General features: G+C 50.5%; 1 protein-coding gene across 7 annotated transcripts; it reads left to right on the top strand.

The window, feature by feature from the left end:
* Positions 1–380: 380 nt before the first annotated feature.
* Positions 381–23,764, top strand: VEGFA (vascular endothelial growth factor A). 7 transcript variants are annotated; one of them, XM_064158790.1, is made up of 8 exons: positions 388–1,491; positions 7,479–7,530; positions 12,520–12,716; positions 14,473–14,549; positions 14,961–14,993; positions 17,695–17,766; positions 18,901–19,032; positions 21,296–23,764. In XM_064158790.1, the coding sequence occupies exons 1-8, from the start codon at positions 1,426–1,428 to the stop codon at positions 21,315–21,317; spliced, it is 651 nt and encodes a 216-aa protein (XP_064014860.1). In that variant the 5' UTR covers positions 388–1,425; the 3' UTR covers positions 21,318–23,764. The 7 variants fall into 7 exon arrangements, with proteins under 7 accessions (XP_064014858.1, XP_064014859.1, XP_064014864.1 ...); XM_064158788.1 differs by lacking the exons at positions 17,695–17,766; positions 18,901–19,032; positions 21,296–23,764 and adding exons at positions 15,157–15,303; positions 17,044–17,672 and having other exon boundaries at positions 381–1,491; XM_064158792.1 differs by lacking the exon at positions 18,901–19,032 and having other exon boundaries at positions 385–1,491.
* Positions 23,765–25,706: the final 1,942 nt, after the last annotated feature.

Genomic DNA, 25,706 nt, shown 5'->3' on the forward strand with positions numbered 1-25,706 from the left:
GCAAAGGCCTTTTTTTTTTTTTGAGGGGGGGAGGAGGGGCAGGCGGATGATGACTGTGATCGCAGTTTGTCTCCTGCTGCCCCCTCCTCCTAAATGGTTCCCTTGGACTTTGGAGCAATTCCCACGGGCAAGGTGAATTTTGACCTGAACGCGCATCCATCAACGAGGCAGAAAGGGTGGAGGAGGCACGGCCCTTGGGGCGGCTAGAGGAAAGGAAGGACCGGGAAGCTGAAGGCGACATTTGCGAGCCTAGGGGAGCTGCGGTCGCGCGTGGGGCATCCGGGAAGGACGACGGAGGGGGCGCGGACCCCTTTACCTCCGTGGCCGAACGCAGAAAGGGATGGGAGGGGAGGAGGGAGGGGAATCGCCGGGGAGGGTGGGACTTCGCCGGAGCGTCTCTCCCCGCGGCCGCGCCGAGCAGTTGCAGAGCGCCGGCGAGCGGGCGGTAGAGCGGACGCTACGCGGAGCCGCCGCTGGAGAGCGCGAAGCGGGGCCACCGCCGCGCCGGGGCCAGAAGCGCACGTCGCGCCGGCGGAGGACAGCACGCCGCGGGAGCAGCCTTCCCCGGGCACCGGGACCTGCTGTGGGCTTGCCGCCTGGCTTTATCCTTTCGTTTAATTTATTTTTTCCCCACCTATACTTTGATCCGCTGGGATTTTTTTTTCTTCCCTTTCCTGCAGAGCCTCCCCCCGCCCCAGTTCCCTCCCTCCCTAGCCAGTTTGGATTTTTTTCCGTTTAAAAAAAATATTCTGGGTTTTTTTTTCTCCTTTTTTTAAGCGGTGGACAGAGAGAGGGAGAGGGAGGCAGAGACAGAGAGAGCAAGAGGAAAGCGCTCTGTTCCTCCCCTCCGCCACCACAACCCCGACTTGCGGACAGGGGTCGAGCCGAGCGGCGGCGGCGGGATCAGTCCATTTCCCCCAGGGAGGCGACCCCGGCTCGGGGAGCCACTTGAGGCAGCCGCCGCGAAGAGGAGGCGCAGGAAGAGAGATGCATTGAAACTTTACGCGCAAACTTTGGCGTGAGTGCGCGAAACCGAGCGAGGGCGGCACGGGTGCCTGCCTGCCTGCCCCGGCGCGGGGAGAGCGGCCGCGGACGGGCGCCGCTGTGGAGCTCGGACTGCCCGGCGGCGGGGGCCGAGCGGCAGCGGGGCGGCTGCGGAGCCTGCGCTCGGCCCGGCGGAGCGCCCACCGAAAACAGCAGCGGGGTCCGGCAGAACGCCGGCCTTATGGAGGGGTGAAACAGGAGACCCCGAAGAGGAAACCTCCTTTCGCCAGAGTGCCCAACAGCGCCCGGCCGGCGGCACCCCAGGAAGCGGCGGCGGGCACGGAGGAGGCGCAGGCGAGAGCGCGGCGGGGCGGCGGCGGCGGGGCGGCGGCGGTGAGGCGGAGCGCGGCGGGCCCCGTTCCGCAGCGTGCGCCGGCAACCATGAACTTTCTCCTCACTTGGATCCACTGGGGGCTGGCGGCGCTGCTCTATCTGCAGAGCGCGGAGGTAAGCGGCGGGGACCAGCACTGGCGGCTCTCTGTCCCGCGAACAGGGGCGGGGGGTTAGGGTACGGGGACTGCGGCGGCAAATACTTCCCCCGCCCCCTCCCCTTTTTTTTTTTTCGCCCTCCCCCTCCCTTTTTTTTTTTTTTTTAAAAATTGTCTCCTTTTATATTTTGTTCCCAGCTCCCCTGCCTCCCGTCCCCCCCCTCTTTTTTTTTCCTCCCCCGCCTCTCTTGCCTCCCACCTGCCCGGTGCGGTGCCGCCTCGCTGCTGGCACCGGGTCCGGGTGCGTGCCTGCAGCTCACACACGTGTGTGTGCGTGCAGTGCTGCAGCGGGGCGTAGGGGGGGAGAAGCGGTGCCCGGCGCTTCGTGGGCTCCCACAGCCGCTGGCCGCGCGGTGCGGAGTGCCCGCGCACATGTGCGAACATTGCGCGGCCCTGGCGCGGGGCTGCCGTGGCGGCGGGGCCGAGGGCCGGGGCCGGGGCCAGGGCCAGGGCCGGGCCCGGGGCGGCGCGGCGAGGCGCGGGGCAGGGAGGCAGTGCTTTGGCTTCTTGCATCAGCCTTGCCTCCTGTTCTCGGGTCTCCTGACATTGCAAAAGGGTGTTTCGACGATATTTGCCTTGGGTCCCAGCTCGGGTTTGTGCCGCCGAGTGGAGTTCAAAATACCTAGCTGGAAAAACAAATAGAGATCAAAGAGTGCAAAATGGATTCCGAATTCCTCACAGATTTAATTTCATTTAAAAGAAGTAATCAAAAGACATGTATTTAGCACTTAAATTACAGAATCGTGCATTTTTCTCTCCTCTTCCTTCTTAGTCAATTTTACTTTCGCCTCGTTGTCATTCCTGTGAGATGAGAAACCAACTCTTCCTCCTCATTGTTTTTTCTCTTTTTTTTCTTTAAATAATAATAAAAAAGCTAGTTTTCTATGCAAACCTCTCCTATACATCTGTTTCTAGAGGGCTGTGTTGCCAAGAGATATTAAGGGGTTTAGGCAGTGCCCACGTGAGAGTGGCTGTTGGCTACAGGGGCATGGATTATGTTTTAAAGGCTATAACAGGTTAGTTCTCTTCTTCCATTTCTCCTTGGCATTTGGAGAGAAAGGGGGCCAGGTCATCTCCCACAGTCATGAAAATAAATGTCATTTGCAAACTAATCAGTTATTCATGCTGTTTGTCCAGCACCGATGTTGGAAGGTAACTCCCCAATTAGGAGCCATTTCAGCTGTAACTGAAGTCATGCAGGCACTGCACGCTTTGTTTCTAGCCTGTTATATCTCTACTTTCTTGTAATGACAGCTGCACATCAGACTGTACTTGGTGGGAACCGAAGCACAGCTCTCACTCGAGTGTGGCACAGAGCAGCTCTATGCTGCCTGCCTGTCAGATTGGGCTCGTTGGACAATTCTTTCCACTTCCAAGAGCTTTTCTGCCAGCATCTAAACCAGGGATTTATTTCTTTGACTCCCAGCTTCTGAGTAAACTTAGACTGTAGTGTCTTTTTCTCTGGCTGTAGGTTAGACAACTCTGTATTGGCGTCTAGTGATAATACCCTTTAACCCTCCCCTTGCTCCTTCTCCCCTCCCCTTCCTCTTCCCCAGAGGAGGAAACGCCAGATCAGGTAGAGTCCAGGTCTGGCTTTTCTTAGGAGTTGCATAAAAGCCTCATGCTGCCTCTTCTCCTTGGTGGCAGGATGGTGCTGAAAAGAAAGTAATGGTGGGTAAAAAAAGGGGTAAAGAATTATGGGGTGTTGGTGGGCCGTGGGAAATGTTTCAGGGATGGATACGTGAGAGGTTGAGAGATATTCAGATAGTTGGGGCATGTGGGCCTTATAAGTGCTCGGGCAGATCGACGGTGAGGTCTGCCCGCTGGTTCTGTCCTTATTTGTCCGTTGATCGCCTGGGCACCACAATGATGGGAACGTTAGAAATACCAGCAGATCTCACGTAGGCAGCTTGACTATGACTCTGGATATGGCAGAAGGCATGACTCTTCATGCTGGGACTCGGGTATTGTGCTTTGATGATAATATTTATCTGTACTGTTAATCTGGCTGTTGTGCTGAATAAAAACCTATCAGGCTAGCCAGGCGCATTGGCAAGCATTAAATAAAAGCCCCGGCAGAGGCTTATTGGGGAAAGTGGGGTCCAGTGTGTCGGGCAGCTTTCCCAAGGGTGAAAGAAGCATCATGCAGCAATCACAGTGCTTCTGTGGTGTAGGTAGCAGGGAGATCCATCCTTGGTGAAGGAGTTGTTACGGTGACTCCTGCAGCAAGACTGGGATATTGGGGCTATGTGGTGCTGATGCCACAGGTGTCTGCCACCGCTGGTGGCAACAGCATTTCCACGCAGAGGACAGAGGAAAAGGTGGCCTTGCAGTGCCACCCTCCCAGCTGTTTGCTTGTGCTGAGCTGTGGTGTACAGTCTTATGCCCCATGGGACCAGAGAGGTTGTGATGTCCTTTTCAAGTTGTTCCCCGTCTTCATTTGTCTGCAGTGGCCTGGTAGCGAGTCACCCCTGACCATGGTCTGGGGACTCACTCCTTCCTGCCTTGAACTGCAGAGGCACCTGGATATGTCAGCTGTACTGCCATAGGGAACAGGCAGTGATCAGACATGGAGAGAGGGAGACCAAGCCTGTGACTAGACTGCTAATGATCGCACACCACCCTGCTTTTGGTGTGCCTCTGTGCCAGGCCACGATGGGGAGCCACTAGAACCTCTTTCCCCAGCTTGTAGGCAGCTGGGATGCAGTGGTGTCACCTTCCTCAGAGCGGCTCTGGGCCAATGCTCTGAGGACAGGCTGGGCAGAGGAGTGCACCTTTGAGAGCAGGGGAGAGGAAAGCTCTTGCTGACACCTCAGAGGGGCTCTTTCTGATTCTTGAACCCCCAAATTTGCTTTCCTATCCGTCCCACTCCATATCAGAGGTGCCTCTGTGCTGGCAGCTTGCAGGATTAATGACTTCTAACTGCCTGTACAATTGAGGAACGGAGTGAGTCCTGTCTCCCTCCCCCCCCCCCCCCCCCCCCCCACTAAGTAGAAACCGCTGAGAAGAATTTCTAGCGCCTAAGATGAAAAGTGCCTTAACTCCTGTCCCAGAGTCCCTCTCAAAGTGGATGGATTGTTTGTTCCAGTCCTAAACAGTTACAAAGCTCTTTTAATGAGGCTGCACAGATTAGGGGGAGGGGAAGGGAGAGAAAGAGTGCTAGTGGTGGTGGTGAGGGGGGTGATGGTTAGAGAGGAGTGACTTGATTAACCTTTTCTCTCCCTTCAGAGGATAACTTGTTTTGATCAGGGGCTGGGAGAGAAGAGGAATGGGGACGGTGCAGACACATAGGTGGTGTGGAGTGGGTTTATTTGTCAGGGAGGGGTTTTCTCCACTGTGGGACATGCATTTGCTGCAACCTGCAAAGAGTGCAGTAAGGAGCTTCCCCTTGCTTAGCCCCGCTTTTGGGGTCATATATCTCAGTCTTGTGCCCAGGAGTTGCTTCCACATTTCTATGAAATGTTGAAAATCTGTTGGAAGGAAATCGTGTTACAGAGCTGTTGGGTAATGTAAAAAGCTAGCAGAGGGGAGAGTGTGACCTTCAAGCTCCCGTCGAAGGGCACACTGAGCCTGCTTGTCCCCTGACACACTTTTGATTCCCCGTTGCCCTGTCTGACACGTAGCAGGCTGGTTTAAAGTGAGGCATGAGCCAGTGCCTCACCTGCTGTTCTAGTGGATGGGCTTTGAGAGCACTAGCCACAGGTGAAAAGCGCTGCTGAAAGGGTGGAAAAGTTTCTTGGTTCAGTGAACAGAGAACATGTTACTGATAGTTCTGGGAAAACTTTTGGGTTTCTGTTGAGATCTTGACTGGGAGCACTCAGAAGCTCTCTGCAGACTTTGCACTGATCTTATTTCACATCCTCATGGTCCTCTTGCAACCCGGGTCTGGGTAAGTGCTGGTGGAGTGTTCTGGGTCTTGCTCCAGCACATCAGGGGCAGGGCAAGGTGCTGGACAGGCACGAGTCAGCAGTGAAAGTGTGAGTCTTGCTTCTGCATCCCATCGCCTGTGCACCATGTGTGCTTGCATGCGAGGAGGTGGGGGGCTTGGCACCTGCCTGGGTGCTTTCATATAGACAATAGGTATAGTGACCCTCTAGGTGTCTATGAGCTAATTTTGCTCAGTCTGTAGTGGCCATTCTGTATGTGAATCAAAATCCCCTCTGTGAAAGGTCTTGGGTGTGTTTTCACTTGGATAAACTGACATGGCTTGTGATCCTTTTCCTGTGCTTCAACACAGATTGAAGCTTTTCTGCCCTTGATGGAGTTTTATTTTGACTTGTCAATCACTGAGTGGCTTTGGAAGGCCGCTGCAACCTCCTCTGCCTCCATTTTGTTTATGCTGTTGCAGTGACCTTCACACTTCAGGAATGAAACTGTTTCTAGGAACCTGCTTTTTACACTGTTGTTGCAGTACTGGGCACACAGCCTTCTCAGAGAAGAAATAGATCCACGCATAGGGTGGCTTAGCTCTGCCCAGGTACAGAAAGACTGGTTGAAATGAGAACTACGGAGTTTGGTCGGGGGGCCTTTAGACAAAGGGAACTGTGCACAGACAAAGGAGTGTCTAAGAGAGGGACTTCTAGGACTTCACCAGCTCTCTTGTCTCTTCATTTAAAAAGCTGTCTTTGGGCTGCTAGGGTGGTGGTGCTTTCCTGTCCATGGGGCTGCCTAAAAGACCATCGTTGGCAGATTCCCGCTGTGGGCTTGGGGTGGACTTTGACTGCTAAAGTCAGGTCTGTCTCTGGCTACAAGATCAGAGGGCCTTTTGCTACGTGTGGATGCAGCGCACTGCTGATGAAGCAATACTTTGTATCGCCAAACTCTTTTTGGGCCTCTGCTGAAAGGTAGCAGGCTCAGGGGTGGGTGGCATCACACAGGTGGCAACATACCTCAGAGAAGTGAAGAAAGCCAGGCAAGCCAGGCATTTTTTGGTTGTGGTTCAGAACAGAACAGCAGGGGGAAACCTGACTTGGCTGGAAAGTTAACGTCAAAGTGAAAATCGTCATGCAGAGCAGGATGAGTGGAGTTTTGTTTAAGCTGGAATGAAAAAGACTTCCTTCGTAAAGTGACATTAACACTTCTCCATTCTGGTCTGGTTGTCATTCCTGCCTGTGTCAGCAGTTTGGAAGTGCCCCTCATCCCCAAAGGCAGCAGGAGTGAACGCATAGGTTAGGTCTTTGCCCAGTGGGGAGGGCAGGGACAGGAGCTGAGGACAGGGGCTGCTAGGTGATGGCACTTATCACCCTCTCTTGCAGAGGAGAGGAGGGAGGGGAATCTGGGTGGTTTGGTGGTCTTCATCGGCAAAGCAGTGCTGTCACAGTTAATTGCTTTCACACCCAGCCAGATACCAGTACCTCAGTGGCCACAACTGCTCAGCGACAGACATCAGTGACATTGAGAGGGGAGCGATGCTTTGTCGCGCCTGGCTGCCTTTCTCCTCTCCCGTGCCCTCCAGGGCCAGATTCACCTTTATGGGGTGAATGGAGGCCTGGAGTTGAAAAGCAGTGTCCAGGCCCACCAGTCATTTCAGCAGTAGAAGGTCACCCTCGCTATTTCTCCCTGGCTCCGGGCCCAGATTTGCCCTCTGGTTTTTGACCGTAATCATTGAGAGCTCCACGTCCGAGGAACGGATTTCTTCTGGGGCCTCCTTCAGGCCCGCCGCCTTGGAGTCCCGGTCGCCTCCCGCCTGTCTGCCCCTTCACTCGGCCCTGGGCCTGCGTCTCTCGGCTTCCAGGGGGACGAGGGGAACAAGAGGAACAAAAGCTCCCTCTGTGCCCGCCGGGGCGGCTGGAGGGGAGCGGCTCCGCCTCGGGGGCGCCCCCTCCCGCCGGGGCCTCCCTCTGCCCCTCACTCGGCAGGGCACCGGCAGCGGGCCTGGAAGCCTTCCCGCATCCCGGGACCGCGTAACGGCTCCGTGTTGTGACTGATTTTCTGTTATCTTTGCAGTTGTCGAAGGCTGCTCCTGCCCTGGGGGATGGGGAGCGGAAACCCAATGAAGGTAAGCGCTGGGCGGCTTCCCGGCGGGCGGGGCGATCGGGGGCGCGGGGGAAAGAGGCCCGAGCCCCTGGAGCAGCCGGCGGACAGCACCGCCACCTCCCGGGGCGGCGGCGGGAGCGGGGGGCTGCCGGCGGGAGGCGGCTCCGCTATTAACCCTGTCGCGGCGCTGACGCCGCCCCCTGCGACTCCGCTGCGGGTCCGGGGTGGCCGTGGGCCGGACGGTGGGGCCGGGTCCCGCAGCAGCCGCGGGGCCGAAGCGTAAAGAAGGGCCGGTCCAGAGTGCCGCTGGCTTCCCCCGGAGCTGATGAAGACTGTGTGCGTGCACTCGTGCACATACTCGCTCTCATTTAGAGATATATATATGTACACGCGAGCACACAAAGAGCTGAGTAGTGGCGAGCTGTGGCTAGGGATTCGCCACAGTGCCGTAGGAAGGGATTTGTCATCTTCACCGCCCACCTCTTCCTCAGCACTGGCCGGCTGGGTGGCCTGGGCTGATCCCCGAACAAAGGCTGAAGCAGGGCTTCAGCATTCTCTCCAGAGGGCCAGGTGGCAGGTCTGCAGGGGGAGCGAGGGAGAAAAGGGCAGCACGGGATGGTTTTCTGGAGTAGTGGTGCCTCCTGACAGCCCCAGGTACCCCCCTGCTTGCCATGCCCTGTCAGGATATTGTTAAACACTGTACGGAGCCAGGCTCAGACAATACAGCCTTTTACTCCGGTGTGAGCTCGCAGGCTTAGCAGAGGTTCAGGGGACAGCAGTGTGATCCAAAAGGTTCTAATTATTTTATACCTAGTGGTCCAACTGCCAGACTGGAGCTGTTGCCTGGTGAGGTAATGAGTTGGTGCCTCCGCAGCCATTGTGGCTTTTTTGTCTGTCCAGCTGCCCAAAGGCCAGGCTGTGGCAGTGTCCTCTGCCTTTTCGGCCTGTGCTTGTAGGTGTAGAGCAGAAGAGCAGTCAGCAGAGGTGCGTCCTGCAGGTGCCCTATCTAGTGATACCCACTGCACTGGAGGTTAGCTTTCTGTCTGCAGTCCTGGTTCACAAGAGAGGTGAAAGGGTTGCATAGACTCTGGAGCCTGCAGGTAGAGGTGATATCAGCTGCTTCCAGACTACTGTGACCACGCTTTCCCCTTACTTTTGTAGTGAAGCAGACCACGCACTGTGTAGCAGGGTCTGGTGAAAGCCTGGGAGGGTCCTCCGTGGGTTGTGAGCTGCAGCGTTATTCCCGTAGGAGGTCAGCAGAGGGCTCTAGCACTGTGGGCCCAGATTGGCTTTTTTTTGTGTGTTTGGTCACACTCGATTTCACTTCTGTGACTTTATTGATGCGACAGACGGTGTGTGCATGGACAGAAGTTTGTGGCAGGCGGTGTATGGGGTGGGTGTCCATTTTGCATAGGCAAAATTTCTGATTTGCATGCGGGCTTGACCCTTGCTCCTGCTGAAGTCAACAGAAGAAGGTTCAGTGACTCCAGAGGGATCAAGATGGAGCCTACTGTGAGGCTTGTTTTGGTAACCAGTTCTCTGCTGTTGGTAGAAAAGAGTTAGTGTACTCATCTGTACCATTTGTTGTGTCTGACTGCCCTCCTGAAGAGAGGAAGAACCAAACAATTTGATTTTTCTCTCAAGAAAGCTGATGTGATTGCATGAGAAATTGATCCGGTAATGTGAGTGGTAGGATTTTGGTCCTGTTGCCGTGGTGCTACTTCTGGTTCTGTGATGCTATTTGTGAGCTAGAAATCAGCATTCTTGGCATTACCTTCCTGTCTTTACTTCTGTCCAGCTGTGTGATTGTGAAGGTCCTCTCTGTTCTTCAGTTTCTCCCCTGTGAAGAGCAGATGCTGATATGCTTGTGTTCCACAAGGATAGTCCTGTAGTTCCTTCTACTGAAGGTCCTTAGGGCTTTGGTGTTGAAGTGAAAGGTGATTTTATGTCTTTGGCCATTTTAGTGCTTTCTCTGAGATGTTGAGCTGTAACAGGTTTTATTTGAGATGCACATACTCTGATTGGAGACAGTAGTTTTACCTTCAGCCCCTACCCTTTTGTGCTCAAGAGAGCCTTCCACATGTTTTGTGACAGAAGAAGTTGTAGAAGAGCCAGACAAACACTCTTTGTTCCATGAGAAAAGATTTTCTGGTATAAATAAAGAAACCACCAGCACTTGTGGCTGCACTTTTATTTTTAAAAGAACAGTGTGTCTGTATTGCTGCTGAGGCATTGATGGGGAGGGGGACAAAATGCTCATAGACTTGCTCCTTTTCTACTCCAGCATGTTCCCACTTGACTGTTCCAGGTTTGGATTTAATCCTGCCTGCTCTGGCTTTGTCTGCCCTGAAGAGTTGATGTGGACCTTGACTGGGTTTTAACCTTGCTTCCCCCTCCATTAACAAAGAAGAACCTCTGAGTCAATTCTGGAGGTGTTTTGCAGGGCAAGGGTGTGGGTTAAATGCAGGATTAACTTTTAACGTGGGCTGAAGCCCAGACTGCAGGAAGGGAGCAGGCTAAGCAGTGTTAGTCCTTCAGTGACCTTCCTATGTTTTCCCATGAAAAGACAGACCTCCTTCCAACCCTGACACAAGCAAGGAAAGGAAGCACAGACCGAATCAGCCTGGCAAAGTGTGGAATATGACTCCCAGTACACAGGAGTAAGTGTAGGTACAGCAGCAAGAGCAGAGCTTTGCTGTGAGGATGACTGTACCTTGGTCATGTGCTCTGATTTGGGTGCTAAGTGTGCAAATGAACTATGGAGCACTGCACAGTTTCCATGAGTGCTCCGTGTCCAGCAAAATCAAGGCAACGTGCCTTCTGACTGGCAGCCGGAGAAAGAGTCTTCATTTCCTTTTCAGATGCTGATTCAGACTTTGGAAAATCATCATATGCTAAAGGAATGGGCAAAAACCTCTCAGATTCTTTATGGGAAAGATTTGTTCCTGTCACATCTCTTAGATCTCAAGTGTCATCAGGCCATGACAGTAAAGGCGCTGCAGAAGATGTTGAATGTGCTATCTCATGGCTAATATGGAGCCTCGATCCTCTGCTGTAGTTTAGTTGCTGGTGCTGTCCAAACATTTGAAAGCATGGCAGGCATGAACTAGTTTCACTTTAGTTTTCTACTGTTTCTTTTTCTGCCTCCTTTATGCCCCAGAGTACTGCCATGAGCAGCATCCCCTCAGCACAGGTCTGCAAGCATTTTTATCCAGAGATGTGCTTTTACAGCCTGAGTTCCCAGATCCTTTCTCCTGGCGCGGTGTGAATGATCAACAGCATAGTTCAGCAGCTGTCATTGTGCCTGCAGAATTTCCCACATATTAAATAGTTCAACTTGTTGGAACATAGTCGGTGACTAAGGTCACTCCAAAGGGGAACAGGAAGAAGGAGTTAGCCACGGATGATGTAGGAGAGCAGACAGGAGTCATGCTGTAGTTGGAAGAGGAAGGGCCAAGGAACAGAAACATGCTGTCTTCTAGACAAGGAATAACAACAAGCAGCCCATGCCTGCCAGGCTACATTTCCCGTTCACAAGCCACTTTCTCTTTTAATAGCTGCTCACGCTCTCTGACACTTCAAACACCCTGGAAGGAAGCTCCTCCCCTCGTGTACCGCTCTTAGCACTGTGGCACTGTCAGCTCTGCATGACCTAGAATTAACTTTCAACAATTAACTGTGGGCTGTGAGCTCTGAGCCCTGCAGCTTTTGCATTTTTGTGGCAAAGTAACCTTTAAGCCAGTTTGTCACAAGTTCAGGGCACTTTAGAAACGCTTACTGGAGACCATTTTTTTCCATGATGCAAGCAGTTTGCTCTTATCACTCAGAGTTATCAACACTGGTGCTGTAGGACTCTGCATACTGTACAGGTGGATCACTACAGTGTATAACTGCATGGGGCAAGTACTGTCTCTCTGTGTGTACTCTTACCCTCTTCTCTGAGACATCCTTCTTTACCTGAGTTAAGGAGTTAGGAGGCCTGGAGGGCTTCAGGTGCTCACTTGTTGGCCAAATTGTGCTAACAGCTGGATGTTGTGCATGTGTACTCATCTGTGCTATCTCTCATCTCTTTAAATCTCTCCAACCCTTGACCAAGCAGCAAAACGAAGCTTTGGCAAGAGATTGGGAAACATTGAGAAAGGCTTTGTGGAATCAGTGCAGATCACAAGCAGTTTGTGTTTGCTTCATTTATAGGTAAGGCAGGGGATAATGGCAGATCCACCCTGTAGCCCTTCCCACAGTGCCTCACTGTGGTTCAGGAGCTAAATATGTTGTCTAGTTAATCCTGGGGGCGCTGTGGGCTTGCTTTGAGTCTTTCAGTGGGTGGCTTGATTTCTATATCTGGGAAGGTGATCAGTGTGGAGACATGGAGGCAGGTGCTGTCATGCTTCTCAGGTGTCCTGTTGAGGTGAATATTCTGCATGGGTAAAGGGGATAGTTGATGGGAAGAGTGAAGATATGTGTATGCATGGTTCAGAGTGATCTATGTGTTCTTGGAAGTGTCTTTGTATCAAGGTCTGTAGAAAGGATACTTCTGGCTCATCCCCTTGCCTTCTGCAACCAGCTGGGTCATCTGTTCGTTGTTTTGTAAGGAGGTAAAAGGCAAACCTGTGAAGGACCTAAATCCAGTGTAGATCGTCTGCAGCAGCCTCAGGTGTCTGTTTTGGCTGAGCTACTATGCATAGTGGCAGCATATCTGAGAGTATGGGGAACAGCAGGGAAGGGGCTTGGGGAGGAGGCATCTGTGGGATGCATCATGGTGCTGGGGAGGCAAAAATAGAAAGGCATTCTTGCCTCTGCCCTGAAGCAGCAGTAGGGAGATACTGTCTCTTCCCCACTTGATTTGCCTGCTTGTGTGTAGGGCAGAAACAAAGGATTTAGGCTTGCAAGATTGTTAGTGAAGAGCATAGGGTAGATGTGTTGCAACTGCCTGGCTCATTTTAAGGGCTAAACCACTAGACATTCTTGAGATAAGTTTGCATTAACTTATTCCCTCCATTCCTCATTGTAGTTATCAAATTCCTGGAAGTCTACGAGCGCAGCTTCTGCAGGACGATTGAGACCCTGGTGGACATTTTCCAGGAGTACCCTGACGAGGTGGAGTACATATTCAAGCCGTCCTGTGTGCCTCTGATGAGATGTGCGGGTTGCTGCGGCGATGAGGGCCTAGAATGTGTTCCTGTGGATGTGTACAACGTCACAATGGAGGTGAGGGTCCAGCTTGCAAGCTGACATGCTTGGGTGGAAGTAAGCAAGTCAACTGTCACAGCCACCCCAAGTCCCAGTTCCCAGCTAACTCAGAGGAAGGGCAGCTACCTCAGGCAACAGGAGATTGTTGGATCAGGAGGGTTTACCTCTCTCCTGACCTTTATGTCCAGTGTTACACAGTGCAGAGTTAAAAGTAGAGTTGCCTGTGTCTCTTCAAGGCTAGGAAGAGAATCTCCTTTCACCTTGCTAGTGCTCAAACACAGTAGCTTGTAATATGCAAAGGAACATTTCTGCAAAGGAGCACTTCATGTTTGAGAACACAAGGGATGCATTCTTCTGCTGCTCCTTCTGAGGCCCCAGAGAAGAGCCCTCCTTGGGCTCTTGCTTCACCTTAACTCTGCTTTTGGTCCATGAAGCTGTTTGTCCGAAGGCAGCTGAGTAGTGCAAAAGGGGAAAGTCAGTCAGTAGCATCTCCTGGGGGGCATATGAGGTCAGCTTTTACCAACAGAGCAGGGGATTTGGTTCATTAGTTACACTGGCACAGCAGGGGTGGAAAGGGGCTCTAAGAAACACGCTGCTTCAGTGTCAAGTGGAAAAGCCTTTCTGCCGCTGGGCGTCCTCCTCCTTTGTTTGGAGGCTGCTGAATTCACTCCTTGGAAGAGCCAGAAGTGGCCCCGATAGCTAAGGCTGGGTACAGGGGAAAGGTACAAACTCTGCCTTAGAGAGCTTTGTCACTGCCCTTGTCTGCCAGGCTGGATGCCAGCTTCTGTCCACAGTGGTCCTGGTGCCCATTACCCTTAACCTGTAGCTCCCTCACCTACTTTTGTCCCTCGCCTCTTGAATGGCCACTGTATATGTTGCTTTCAATTTTGATGTGGATGAGAGACATGCAAAACTAAGACATTAACCAGCAAGCTCTCTTTACTTGTTGTTTGAGTGGTGTTTGAACTCTGGTGGAGAACCTGCCTGTGCTCTTCCATGGTTCCCCATACCGCTTTTCCACTTGCAGGCTGCAGCCTGGGCCAGAGCATACTAGCATGGTGTAGGTAGGGATGGTTTTCTTCCTACCATTCCTTTTTGAATTACAGTTTTTGGCTGGTATGCTCGCATGCCTGTGAGGAATTGGAGGCAGATTTCTGGTGCAAATGTGATCCAGCCAGGTTCCGGGTTGAGAGACTGTGACAATACCTGTAATACAACTTCCCTGGAGGCACCTGGGGCTGAGGGACGGGCAGTATCTGGCTCTGCAGGGCTGTTTCAAGCACACATCATCAGATTTACATTGTGTGTTGAGCCACTGAGAAAGCGAGATGTCAGCTGTGAAGGAATGGTGGCTTAGGGAAGAGAAGTTGGATGCTGAAGTTTTACTTTGGGCCTTTGTGTTGGACTGAAGCATGCTTCTACATGACAGCAAGCTGGATGCTCCATTGCTGTCTCTGTAGCATCGACTGGGGACAGCTCAGTGAGAACTTTGCTGTCGTGTTACGCCCTCTCCCATGCCTGTCTCCAAGGAAGTCCACCAGTGCTGGCACCTTGCATGCATGAACAAACAGAGCTTTGGCACGAGTCTGGTGTTGCTGCTTGCTTGTGATCAAAGACCTTCCCTGACTGGAAGAATGGGGCCTCAAAGCCAATTCAAACTTTGCCATGCTCTTCCCAGGAACACCTGGGGTGCAGATGCTTTGCCATGCAGTGGGCTGATTTGTGAATATAAATAGTGAATGGGTAGTGACCCTCTCTGTTTCTTTCATTCCAGATCATGAGAATTAAACCCCATCAGAGTCAGCACATAGCACACATGAGCTTCTTACAGCACAGTAAATGTGACTGCAGGTGAGAATGGAGCAGTACTGGTTCCTCTTGCAATAAACTAATTCTGAGCCTTTTTGGTTTTTCTGCTACTGGGTTGAGACTATTGTCCAGAGGCTTCTGCAGTCTCTGCTGTTGGTTTGCAGTGGGATGGCTGAGCCTGGGAAAAGGACTTTGCTGCCAAATCTCCCCCGTCTCTAGATAACACAGGTGGACAGTGCTAGCCTGCAACTTGGGGTCTTTTTACACTGGTTGCTAGCAAGGTGCAGCAGGAGAGCAAAAACTTTGAGAAAGACACTTAACTTGTGCCATGGACATTATGCAGTGGAAAATGTACATGTCTTTGCCTGGGCTTGTCAGGAACTGGGGATAATACTGGAAGCATATATGGTGAGGTCCCTTCTAATGAGGCCTTTGTTCTCTCTTCCCCCTCAGACCAAAGAAAGATGTCAAAAACAAACAAGAAAAGTAAGTGATGAGCCTTCCCTTCTTTCTGTTTTGGTGGTTGGTTGGCACTTCCTCTCCCCACTGCCCCTTGCCCTTTTCTCTGGTTGGAGATGCTCACTTTGAGAAGGTGTTGTTGGAAATGGCATATGGTATTGCATGGGGCTACACTCTGAATCCGTTCCAGGTGGGCACAGAAACCCAGATCTGATGGTCCTTCCTTCATACCCCAGACCTGGAGCTTGCGTGACCCACAGCCGTGGCAGTCATTCCTAATGTTTTATCCTGAGTCAGGGAAGTCCCGCCGTGTGTGTCCTACCAGAATGGATTCAAGGTGCAGCCCTCATTCTGCCTTCCCTCTTCCTGGGGTGTTTCTGGTTACTGCAAAAGGCTACCTTTCTTTATTATTAATTTTTTTCTTACTGCTTGAGTGAGTACTTGCTGGCTTCTTTCGCAGCAGCTTGGGTAGGAACCTGTTGGTTGCAGGGAGAGGTTGCAATAGAGGCCTCGTGGAGGCAGAACTGATGCCGTGCAGGATGTGACACTGGTTTTGGCAGGGTGGGGGCCTGGGAGGTTTTAAAAGGAGGTGGATGTCCTGACTGTGGATTTTGATGGAGACTTTCACGAGATTTTGCTCTGGTGACCTGGAAGGGGGTTTAAGGCACAATCTTCCCTTCCTCCCGAAAGAAAAAAGCATTGTGTAAAGTGGAGAAATAAGCTCTCATCCTGCAGTAGTTGCAGGAGCAGTCACAACTGTAGAACAACAGCGAAAAGAGTGACCTCTGGAGAAGAGGCTCAGCTGGACTGCACGTGGCTGGGTCAGTGACTGCTATTTAGACGTGTGGAGTTGAAGAGGAAGGGAGTGAATGTTGGGAGCTGAAGCTGAAACAGACACAGAGAACAACTGGGAGAGAGAACTTCTTTCACCCCTCTTCTGGTGGCTGTGTGTTTCTAGCTGCCTTCCATACTGTCTTCCCTCAGGAAATCTTCTGTCAGCATTGGACTGTGTACAGCCAACACTTCTCTCTGTACAGGCCCATGTTGGGGATGGTTGATCTGAGTGGCTCTGTGGTTTGAGGATGTGTGAGAGCTGGGTCTGTGTGAACTCTGGTGAGGATGGGGTGTGGGTGAAGCAGCCAGTCCAGACTGTGTTGCATTCCCTTTCCTCTTCTAACAGCACCTTGCCTGCTCTTTGCTGGTTCTGCACTCCCTGGGGAGAGGATGGGAGAGATGGGTGTGCTTTGTTTTTTTTGCTGAATTGAATATTCTGTTATATTGGTGTCCTTGTCCTCCCTTTAGGTAAATTTTCCTCCTCTCACTGCCTCCCTATGATTCCTCACGTACAGGGTAGAGGCTTGAAGCGAGCTGATGCTCTGACACTTGTTCCAGTGAGACAGCTTGAACAGGGCCTAAGAAACACTTATGGTTTCTTTTGTCCCCTATATCCCTTTGGCAGCTCCCTCTCAAGGTCGGCTATGCCAGGGATCAAGGGAACCTTTGCAGAGCTGCTACAGCACTAAGGTGCCCTTGCCTGACACACCCTGGTGCTTTGGCCCAGGCCTTCTCCTTGCGTGTGTCTCCCTTGGTCCTGTACTTACGTGGCTGAAGGAGCTGCACAGGCTCCAACATCCCTCCCTTGTTGCGCTCTCATTGTGCTTTAGGCTGTGGTTAATGTCCAGGCCTGCAGGCCCAAGTCCCTACCTTGTCCCAGCTCCAGCCAAAGAGTCAGGAGTAACTGGTGAATTTTTCATTATGGAGGCAGTGTCTTGGTTCTATCTGCTTGTCTGTGTGGCAGAGCCATGTGAAAGGGGAGGGGAGGGAAGGAAAGGAGAGAAGATTTGAAAGCTGCTTGCTGGCTACTTCCTGGGTGTCATAACTGGGTCAGGCTTCTCTTCCTCTTTTGATACTCGGGATGGAAGCTGCCAAAAGGTATGTTACTGGATGTCTAGTGAGATCTCCTGAAGTCCTCTGGACCACAGACAGGAGGTGGGGTGGGTGAGCACAGCTTTCAGGCTAGACAGTCCTTTCCCTCACAGCATTGTGGTGTAGACCAAGTCTCTCCCCTTGTCTGCAGGGTGCTGAGACTGGCTTCCTTTGCTCCCGTCCAAAGGCAGAATTATCACCAGCCCTGCAGCAGAGCTTCTGGAGCTCAACTGCATGCTCCTAGGCCTGGTGCTGGGCAGTGTGTCAGGTCAGAGCAGTTTCCCTTTCCCTGGGGAGAGCCCCTCTGCTCAGGTTGCCTCTTGCCAGTCAGTGCACACCCATGCTTGTCACCTGGTACGATTGTGTGCTCTCACCGCGGCTGCGTGATGCTTTCACAAAGCTTTCTGTTCCTTCTCACCCCCTGTCCCACTGCCCCTTGCTGGAGGGTGAAGGTATGTACCCCTCTGAGGCTGTGGCAGATGCACCTCTGCTGGCAGCAGCCCTGCCGGAGTTGGTCTCCTCTGAGTGCCCTGGTGCTGGCTGTGGGCAGGCTGGATGCGGCGCTGGCAGGAGTGCAGGAGGGCCAGTGAATGTGTGTGTGAGGTGGAGGTTTGTGCTTTAGCCCCAGGACTTGCTCTGCACTCTTGCCTCATGTGCTTCCCCCAGCCCAGCAAGGCACATGGCTGTGTTTTTTTTTTTCTTCCTTGCGTTTTCTTCCGTTTTCTCTCTATCCCTTTCTTTCCTTCTCTCTCTCTCTGTTTTTTTTTTTTTTTTTTTTTTTTGTTTGTTGTTTTTCTTCCAGAAAATCAAAGCGAGGAAAGGGGAAGGGTCAAAAGAGAAAGCGCAAGAAAGGCCGGTACAAACCACTCAGCTTGTACGTTTGAGTCCTCTGCTTGTAGATTCTCTTCCCTCCCTCTCCCCACACCAATCTGCCTGCTTGCTGCTCACACAAATCTCACCCTCCTTGCCCAGTCACTGGTGGGTTGCAGATCCTGCAGGGACAGCAGTGGCAATGGCATCACTCTATCACTAAGAGTGTCTCAAGGAAGGTGGCTTTAGCTTGCTTTGCTCTCTAATCATCAGTGACAGCCATGTTCCCGGGCACATGAGCATGGGTGGGTGGGCAAGCACTCTGCACCACTTTTCCATGCCTTCCAGTTGCAAGTCTGTCATCTGCTTTCCCTCATTTGTCCTGTGCCCTCACTGCTATGATGACTGGTGACAAGGCAGGCTGGCATCTGCCGTGCATGTGTGTGTGTGTGCGTGCGTGCGTGTGTGTGCGTGTCTGGTGGAGTCACACAGGTTCAGAGGAGAGATGGGAGGGTGGGAAGCTGGAGACGAGGTGCTTGGGAATCGGGGGCTTGCTCTTTCTTTTTTTCTTCTTTTCTGCTGGATTTGGTGGCTTCTCTTTCCCTGTCTCTCTCTACCTCTTTTGTTCTGCCTCTCTCACAGTTATTCACAAAATTCTGCATTGTGAACACCCCTCTGTAAGAGATTCCTAGGTGACATGATTGGGATGGGGCTTGCAGAAAGGAGAGCAGTGCTGACTGCAGGGGTGAGCATGTGACGCTGGAGCCCAACTGCTCTCCAGAGGAGGAGAAACCCTCTATATTTAACTCATTCATCTGCTGGCCTCTTTCTACTCGAATGGCCTACTTCAGAGAATTCCTTTCATTGATATGCCAGTAGCTTGTTGGGACCTCTCACCTTCCTATCCTCGCTTTCCCCGTCTTACTCCCTCTGGTCCTTGCTGGTGGATCCAATGCAGCACTTGTGAATACTGTGCAGAAGCTTGTTTTCTTTCTTATTTATGCTAATGCAAGGGGGTGCTGCCCTGGGGCTGCTGGGGTGCTGCTGGAAAATCCATCAGCCCGCAACGCTCCAGTGGGCAGCGTGGGGGCAGTGGGAGGGGGCAAGGGGATTGCTTTGATGTTTAGGGTGTTGCATGTGTATTTTCTTTCTGCTGAAGCGCTGTAGCTTAGACATCTTTCCTTTTGCCTTTTTGCAGTCACTGTGAGCCTTGCTCAGAGAGGAGAAAGCACTTGTTTGTACAAGATCCCCAGACCTGTAAATGTTCCTGCAAATTCACAGACTCACGTTGCAAGTCGAGGCAGCTTGAGTTAAACGAGCGCACTTGCAGGTTTGTGTCTTGAAGGATGAAAGAAACACACATAAGGGAAGGAGAGAGAGAGAGAAAGAGGGGCGAGCTTGCTTTGGGCTGACTTCTGGCACCAGTGCTATGTGATTGCTTCTTTTGTCTGTCCTGTGTGGGCCAGAGGGCAGAGGGGCTAACTCAGATGAGGACAGAGTTTCCCCGTGTCAAAGGGTGTCTGTGCGTTTCAGATGTGCTATCAGGACTTGGATGGGTATGACTCCCAGAGATGGGGTGTTTGTACCTAAGGTATTCTTTACTCCAGAACAAGGTAACAGCGTTCATGTTTCTGAGGTAGGCAGGGGGAGGATGTGTAGCCCTCCATATGTTATCCACATGCAACTCTGAGCATACTGTTGGACAAAGATAAATCCTTAGTTGACTAGGGTATGACCATCCCCATCTGCCCTTTTTGTGTGCCTTGTGGACACTCTCTGAATACCAAGTGAACAAAGCCAGGCCAGGAGCCTCCTTCAAGGCTATCCCCATATTCTCCTTTGCATCTTTGGCCTTCTGAAAGCCGGAGAGAGCACCCTGTCCTCTTACACTGTGCTTACACTTCCCTGTCCATGTCTTGGCCAGCATTATGGTTCGAGGAGCTGCACTCAGGGCTGTGAGGTATGATACAGCAGAATTAAGTGTGTCTCTGGGTGAAGGCAGGCAGAAGTCTGTATTTTAGATGTGAGGTGAGAGATGCAAAGGTACTGTGTGGTAAGCGTTTGTTCAGAGATCCGTGCTGTGCACGTATCCACTGAGTGCTACCTGTCTTGCACTTCTGTGGTGTATGCACATACAGAAACATTCTTGGTTCTCACCTGAGTGCTTTGGTGAGTCCAGTGAGGTTGCTTGACTTGCATCAGCTGCATGTGCATCTATGGTGTAGGATCATCCTGGCTATCCAGAGAGAGATATAGAAACGGAGTTGCTAATGAGCTCTTGGCAGTGACTCTGAACTCTGATCACTTTCATGGAGATCTAGGAAATTCCTCCTATCAAGAACATTGTAGTGGCTGGATGGGAGAGAATAAGAGAGAGAGATCCTGGGTTGTCTGTGGCTGTATCCTGAAAGAGGAGCCATCCATTTACCTGCCTTGAATTGGCTAGCAGACTGTGGATGCTACAAGTAGCAGATGCTTCCTTTTGGTGTAAAAATGCTTTATGCCAAAATCAGAGAGGTATTGGCAGTGTAAGCATAGTGGAAATGGCTCTGTATACAGAGGAATTTTCTGGAGTGTTGTAGTTTCAGTGGGAAAATAATTGATGTAGGAGTCGGAATAGAACAGCTTCTAAAGTTGAACTTCTCCCAGTGAGCATAGTCCCTAAAGCAGGAAACCAGGCCTAACTTTGACCTTTTTCCTCTGCTCCTGTTCCCAAACCCCAGAGTAACTGGAAATTAGCCTACAGAGTTTGAAGAGTGAGAAATAGTAACAAACCAAAGTGAAACAATACCCCAAAGAAGCTGTGATGTCAGAAAGCATTTACTGGTGGTTTCATAGTAGTCCCTCTCTGTGGTGGGATAATTTGTATTGTAGAGGGTCTTTAGAGCTGGTGTGCTGGCCAGAAAGATAGAAGGAGGTCATAGGATTGAGTAGGTTGTCTGCTTCCAGATAAAAAGCTTGTTAGGCTGAAGTTTCCCATGTCTTTTCTAGTAGGGCTAGGACTGGGCTCTATAGGAGAGGGTAAATTTTCCTTTCTCCTGGCGCATCTTCAGGCTGCTGCTGCTGTTCTCTGGTGCTAACCTCTGCTTACGGCAGCTAATGGAATGATAGGCACTTTATTTTCACCTTTTTGCCTGCATGTAGTTTCTTGTCTGCACTGCTTCCAGCTCAAAGAGCAGGCTAGGTGGAGAGTTGAGGGAGTGTATCTGCATGCATGCATTGCTTGGCCTCGTGTTTCTGTGTGTTTGTGTGTATCTGTGTGTGCATGATGTGAGAGTGTGCAAACAAGACACTCTGCTCATCTGTGAGGAAGGCTCTGATTCTGCTCCTAAGTCTGCCCCTCTACTGATGTCCCTCCCTGGCCCCATCTAAGTGAGCCCGGGGAAGTAGAACTCATTGATGCATTCAAGGGTTGAGATTCTCAGCTGGTTTGCCACATTTGTGCAGCAGTTAACCCCACCAGTGACACCATGCCATGTCTTAACACCATGTGCTCTTAAACACATTAGCCACCTCCCTTCCTTTCCTGCCCTGCTAGCAATCCCATCACAAACATTAACCTTGCTTTCTTTTCTTCCTTCCCTCTTTGACAGATGTGAAAAACCGAGACGGTGAGCAGCGGAAAAGAAGGGGGAACAGCCCTGTTTCTGGAGCCTGATTTCTCGCCTGGACAGAAAAACAAAACAAAACACTAATCCAAATGAACCCTAAAAATGAAGGATCAGTAGAGCACAGCACTTTCAGTACGGACGATGGACTCCGGAAGGAACATTCCCCAAGGCACCCGCCGCACAGAATTCACCTTTGGGTTTTGAACTGTTTTATTTTATTTTTCTTTTCATGCTGCTAAATAACAGAGCCAGGAAGACTATAGAGGTGTATTTGATGGGTTTTCCCATGCATACATATATATGTGTGTATACATGCATATACATATATATATATGTATATATATTTTAACCACATCTATATATACATATATGTATATCTTAACCACACACACATATATATTTTATATATATATATATACTGATTATTTTTTTTTAACATTGCTAATGTTATTGGTGTCTTCACTGGATAATACTCGACTGCTGTGGACACAAGCGGGCTACTTGGGGCATAAGAAACAAGCTAAGACTGGACTTGAGTAGAAGCGCTGGGTGTAAACTTCTTAACTCTAACTGACTTGTGCGGCCTCCGCTGTTTCTCTACAGAGTGTGCTGTACCACAAACCACCTTCTCCTTGCCTGAGACAGGGAGGAGAGGTGATAGAGAGGATGAGCGGGGAGTTCCAAAGAGCGGCATCCTAGGGTGCGATGATGGGTCAAAGGCCAAGCAAATGGCCATCTGCATGATCAAGGATTTCTCCTCCCCTCTCTTCCCCCCCAACCTTCACCCTTACTCGTCTCATAACCTGCCTGCCTTGCCTGGGACATGGGATGTCAGTGTACGTTTCGTGTTGACTTCATTCGCTGTAGAACCTTTGCCAGAGAGACACGCTGGCTCTTACGAGGATGGTGGGCAGCTGCTGCGCACTAGTTTTCTATTCAAGGAAGTAATCACAGGAGTCTAGATTTCCCGCCCTTGGTGGCTGCAAAAGGACACGAGGCCTACAGTGTGCTGAAGCAAGAATGGGGACCGGTGCATAGCCACACAGTTGTTCAGCACTGTCTGCTTTCTTCATGCACAAAGCTGCCACTCAAGAGAACCCAAGATGCTTACAGAACATTTCTGGAAAGGGATATTAATCAGAAGTGTATACACAGTAGGGGTGTGTGTATGGGGATGCCTGCGTTTGTGTGCGTATGTATGTTTGTGGTTTTCTCTTTTTTATATATATATATTTATTTTTATACATATATATATATAAAAATAATATATATGTATGCCAAGATTCAAGGGGTTGGGGAGGGGAAGAAAGCAACTCTTGCTGCCTTCAGTTTGCATGCCCAGCGCAAACGACCCTTAAGAACGTCCATGTGCGTTTTCTTCACGGCGTACTGTAAATACCAAGCTCCTTTTCCACGTCTTGGGCTGGGGCATCAAAGGCGAAGGCAGGCAGGGTCCCTGAGCTGTGTCCGAGCATCTTGGCCACGTGTGTGTCGGCAGTAGACGCTGTGGTATATGTGGCATCCACCTTACGCATGTGCGCACGCACACACACACCCCTGCAAGCGTGTTTGTACATCGATGTGGATCTATATAATCTAGTTCTGTGATTAAAATCATTATTAATAATAATCATCATCAAAAAAGGTACTCGGTCTGTGTCAGAATGCTGCCCAACGTCATCTGCGATTGAATTTTCAGCGCCTGATAATGTGCAACACGGAACACTTCCACAAAAGACAGGACAGTCTAAAACCAGACTCACAACAAGCGACTACTAACCACTAGGAACTCCCCATCCGACTGATGATGGCTTTCAGAAGGAAGGAAACGAAGAAACCAACCCACGGGTGGGTGCTTGCATCTGCAAAGTAAACCAGTACCGCATCGTGCGCAAGACAGAGGCTTCCGATGGGGGGGGGGAGGGAAGAGAAAGTGTTTTATATACTTATTTAATATCCCTTTTTAAATTAGAAATTAAACATAATTTAATGAAAGAGTAGGGATTTTTCAGTATTCTTTGTTAATATTTAATTTCAACTATTTATAAGCCGTACCTCTTTATTTTTTCCCCTTTTTTTCCTCCCTTTTTTTTTTTTTTCCCCCTTCCCATTTATTTTGTTTTTTTTTAAATTTGTGCTGGTTGTGTATAAACTTAACCTTCCTGTTGTCCCACCCCTTCATCTCTCCCCAATTGTTGGCAGAGTCAGTAGCATGTTACGGGCAGTTATTTAATGAATTTCTCTAACACCTCCCCCTACACATTCCTATTGAGACAAGGGTTAGATATACATCTACATACTATATATATATTTGGCTATGTGTTTGTATATATATATATATATGTTTATGTATATGTGTGATTCGGATGAAATAGACGCTACGATTCTCTTTTTTTTATATATGTAAAAAAGAAGAAACAGGAAAAAAAATAGAAAATTCTACATCTTGAATCTCTCTCTCTCTCTCCTTTTTAATATTTGTTATCATTTTATTTATTGGTGCTACTGTTTATCTGTAATAATTGCGGGGAAAAAAGATATTAACACTACATATTGTGTCTAGTGAATTTTTTCAAGATATTCCTTAGTACATATTTATTTTTAAACAAATTACAGATATATCTTAAAAAAAAAACTACAGCAACAGCGACAAACAAACTTTTTTTTTTGTATTAAAGAATTTAATTCTGACCTTGATTTCCTTTGCCTTCTCCTTCTGCCTTGCATCCCGATTTTCTTCCGTTGTCTAGCAGACCCTCCGGCATTGCCTCTGGAGGCCGTAGGGCACCAGCAACATGCCAGTTGGATTCCTGGATTTGGGCCCAAAGCATCTAGGTACTTAAAGCCTATTGCAGTGAAGGGGAGGTAGACAGGCACCAAAACACTTGTGTGGCACTCAGTCTGAGTCCCCGCTCAGCGACAAGAGGGTGGTCTGCTGGGCAGGAACAATGAGGCAGGACTCCTAGTTCCTTTTTAACCTCTGGTGCCAAGGAGTGCTGTGGTGGTCCCAACTCTACATGTCTCAGTGGGAGCCAAGCTCCATGTGCTGGTCATTGTACAGGCAAGAGGAGATGTGATCCTGATGGAGCTTACAATCTAAGATGAAAGTAGTCTTCTGAGGCTGCTCTTTACTGGTAATGGACCTGGTGTTTGCAGTCAGAGCAGTGTGTATGTAACCTGCTGTCCGTGCTGGCTCAGCAGGACTCCACTATCCTGGATGACTCTGAACAAGAATTGTTTGACTCTGCTCCTTGCTTTTAGCAGTCCTGATACAGTTACATCTTTTGTGATTTGCTTTGGGGTCTTTTGAGAGGAAAAGCATTTTGAAAGTGACATTTCTTCACCAGATGTGGAGGTGAGTGGTCATATATCAGTCATCTGGCCATGCTGGAAAGGATGATGGATGTCTGGGAAGTGTCTCACCTGGGTGAATACAGACCACCGAGTTCATAGCTGCCTTGGTCCTGCTCTTGTGAAGGGTCTGGCTTTTAGAGTGGACTTCGGTAGCTGAACAGGAGGATCTGCAGTTGCAGCCTCTGCAGAGGAAGACTGGAGGAAAGATGATGTGCACTTGAGAAGGCTTTGGTTCATCTTGTTTAGTTACACCTTGTGGAGTGCAGCAGTGAGGTGAAAAAGTGAGTTGGGGCTGTCTGTGGATGCTGCAGGAGGAACACAAGGAGCTGCCTCCCTTGCCTGTTTCCCACTTTGAAGACCTCTGGGCTATTCTGCAGCTAGCTGTGCGAGGTGACAACAAAGCCATCAATGTGCCTTGTCTCCGTCTGACCTGGGAAGTGTTTACAAGTCATCAAGCTGCAAAGACTGAAACTGACAGGTCAGTGGTGTTCCCATGGGATCAGCCACATGTGAAATCTCAGCATGAGGGAGCCCAGGTCTCCCAGATGGATTGGGCAGTGGATCCATACTGTCAGTTGCAACATGCAAACCCTGCCAACTGATGGCAAACTGGGCTGGCTGCTCCTGGTGCCTGGAAGAGAAAAGAATGCTGCATCCTTCTGCTTTCCTACCTCTGAGAGCTCAGGAGAAGTGGGATATCTGCAGAACCAGATGACCTGGTAGCCTCCTACTCCATGAGACAGTTGCTACACCTGTCTGGATGGCATATTTCAACTGGGATAACTCTACCCACTCAAAGGATTAGCTGGTGTATGTCTGCAGCAGAGACAAGGCAGATGTCTCAAACAACTACAGCAAGAGCCTGCCTAAGTCGGCTCTGAATGCACTACTTGAGGCCTTGGTAGCAGTCTGGCTCTTTGTCCTCCTCCAGATTGGATGTAGCTGGGCTGTCACCTCTGGTGGGGAGAGCTACAGCAGCTCAGTGTTGGAGAGGGAGCTCAGCCTGTCCATTGAGGCTGTGTGTGAGTGAGGACCCTGC

Source organism: Pogoniulus pusillus, chromosome 18, assembly GCF_015220805.1.
Source record: "Pogoniulus pusillus isolate bPogPus1 chromosome 18, bPogPus1.pri, whole genome shotgun sequence".
Classification (NCBI taxonomy): domain Eukaryota; kingdom Metazoa; phylum Chordata; class Aves; order Piciformes; family Lybiidae; genus Pogoniulus; species Pogoniulus pusillus.

What these genes read in the sequence shown, in the direction of transcription:
- VEGFA (XM_064158788.1), top strand. Translation starts at nt 1,426, where the DNA reads ATGAACTTTCTCCTCACTTGGATCCACTGGGGGCTGGCGGCGCTGCTC. An exon ending in CACAGTAAATGTGACTGCAG is followed by an intron (nt 14,550 to 14,960) that starts GTGAGAATGGAG and finishes CTTCCCCCTCAG; the next exon opens with ACCAAAGAAAGATGTCAAAA. An exon ending in CCTACCAGAATGGATTCAAG is followed by an intron (nt 15,304 to 17,043) that starts GTGCAGCCCTCA and finishes CCTTGTCTGCAG; the next exon opens with GGTGCTGAGACTGGCTTCCT.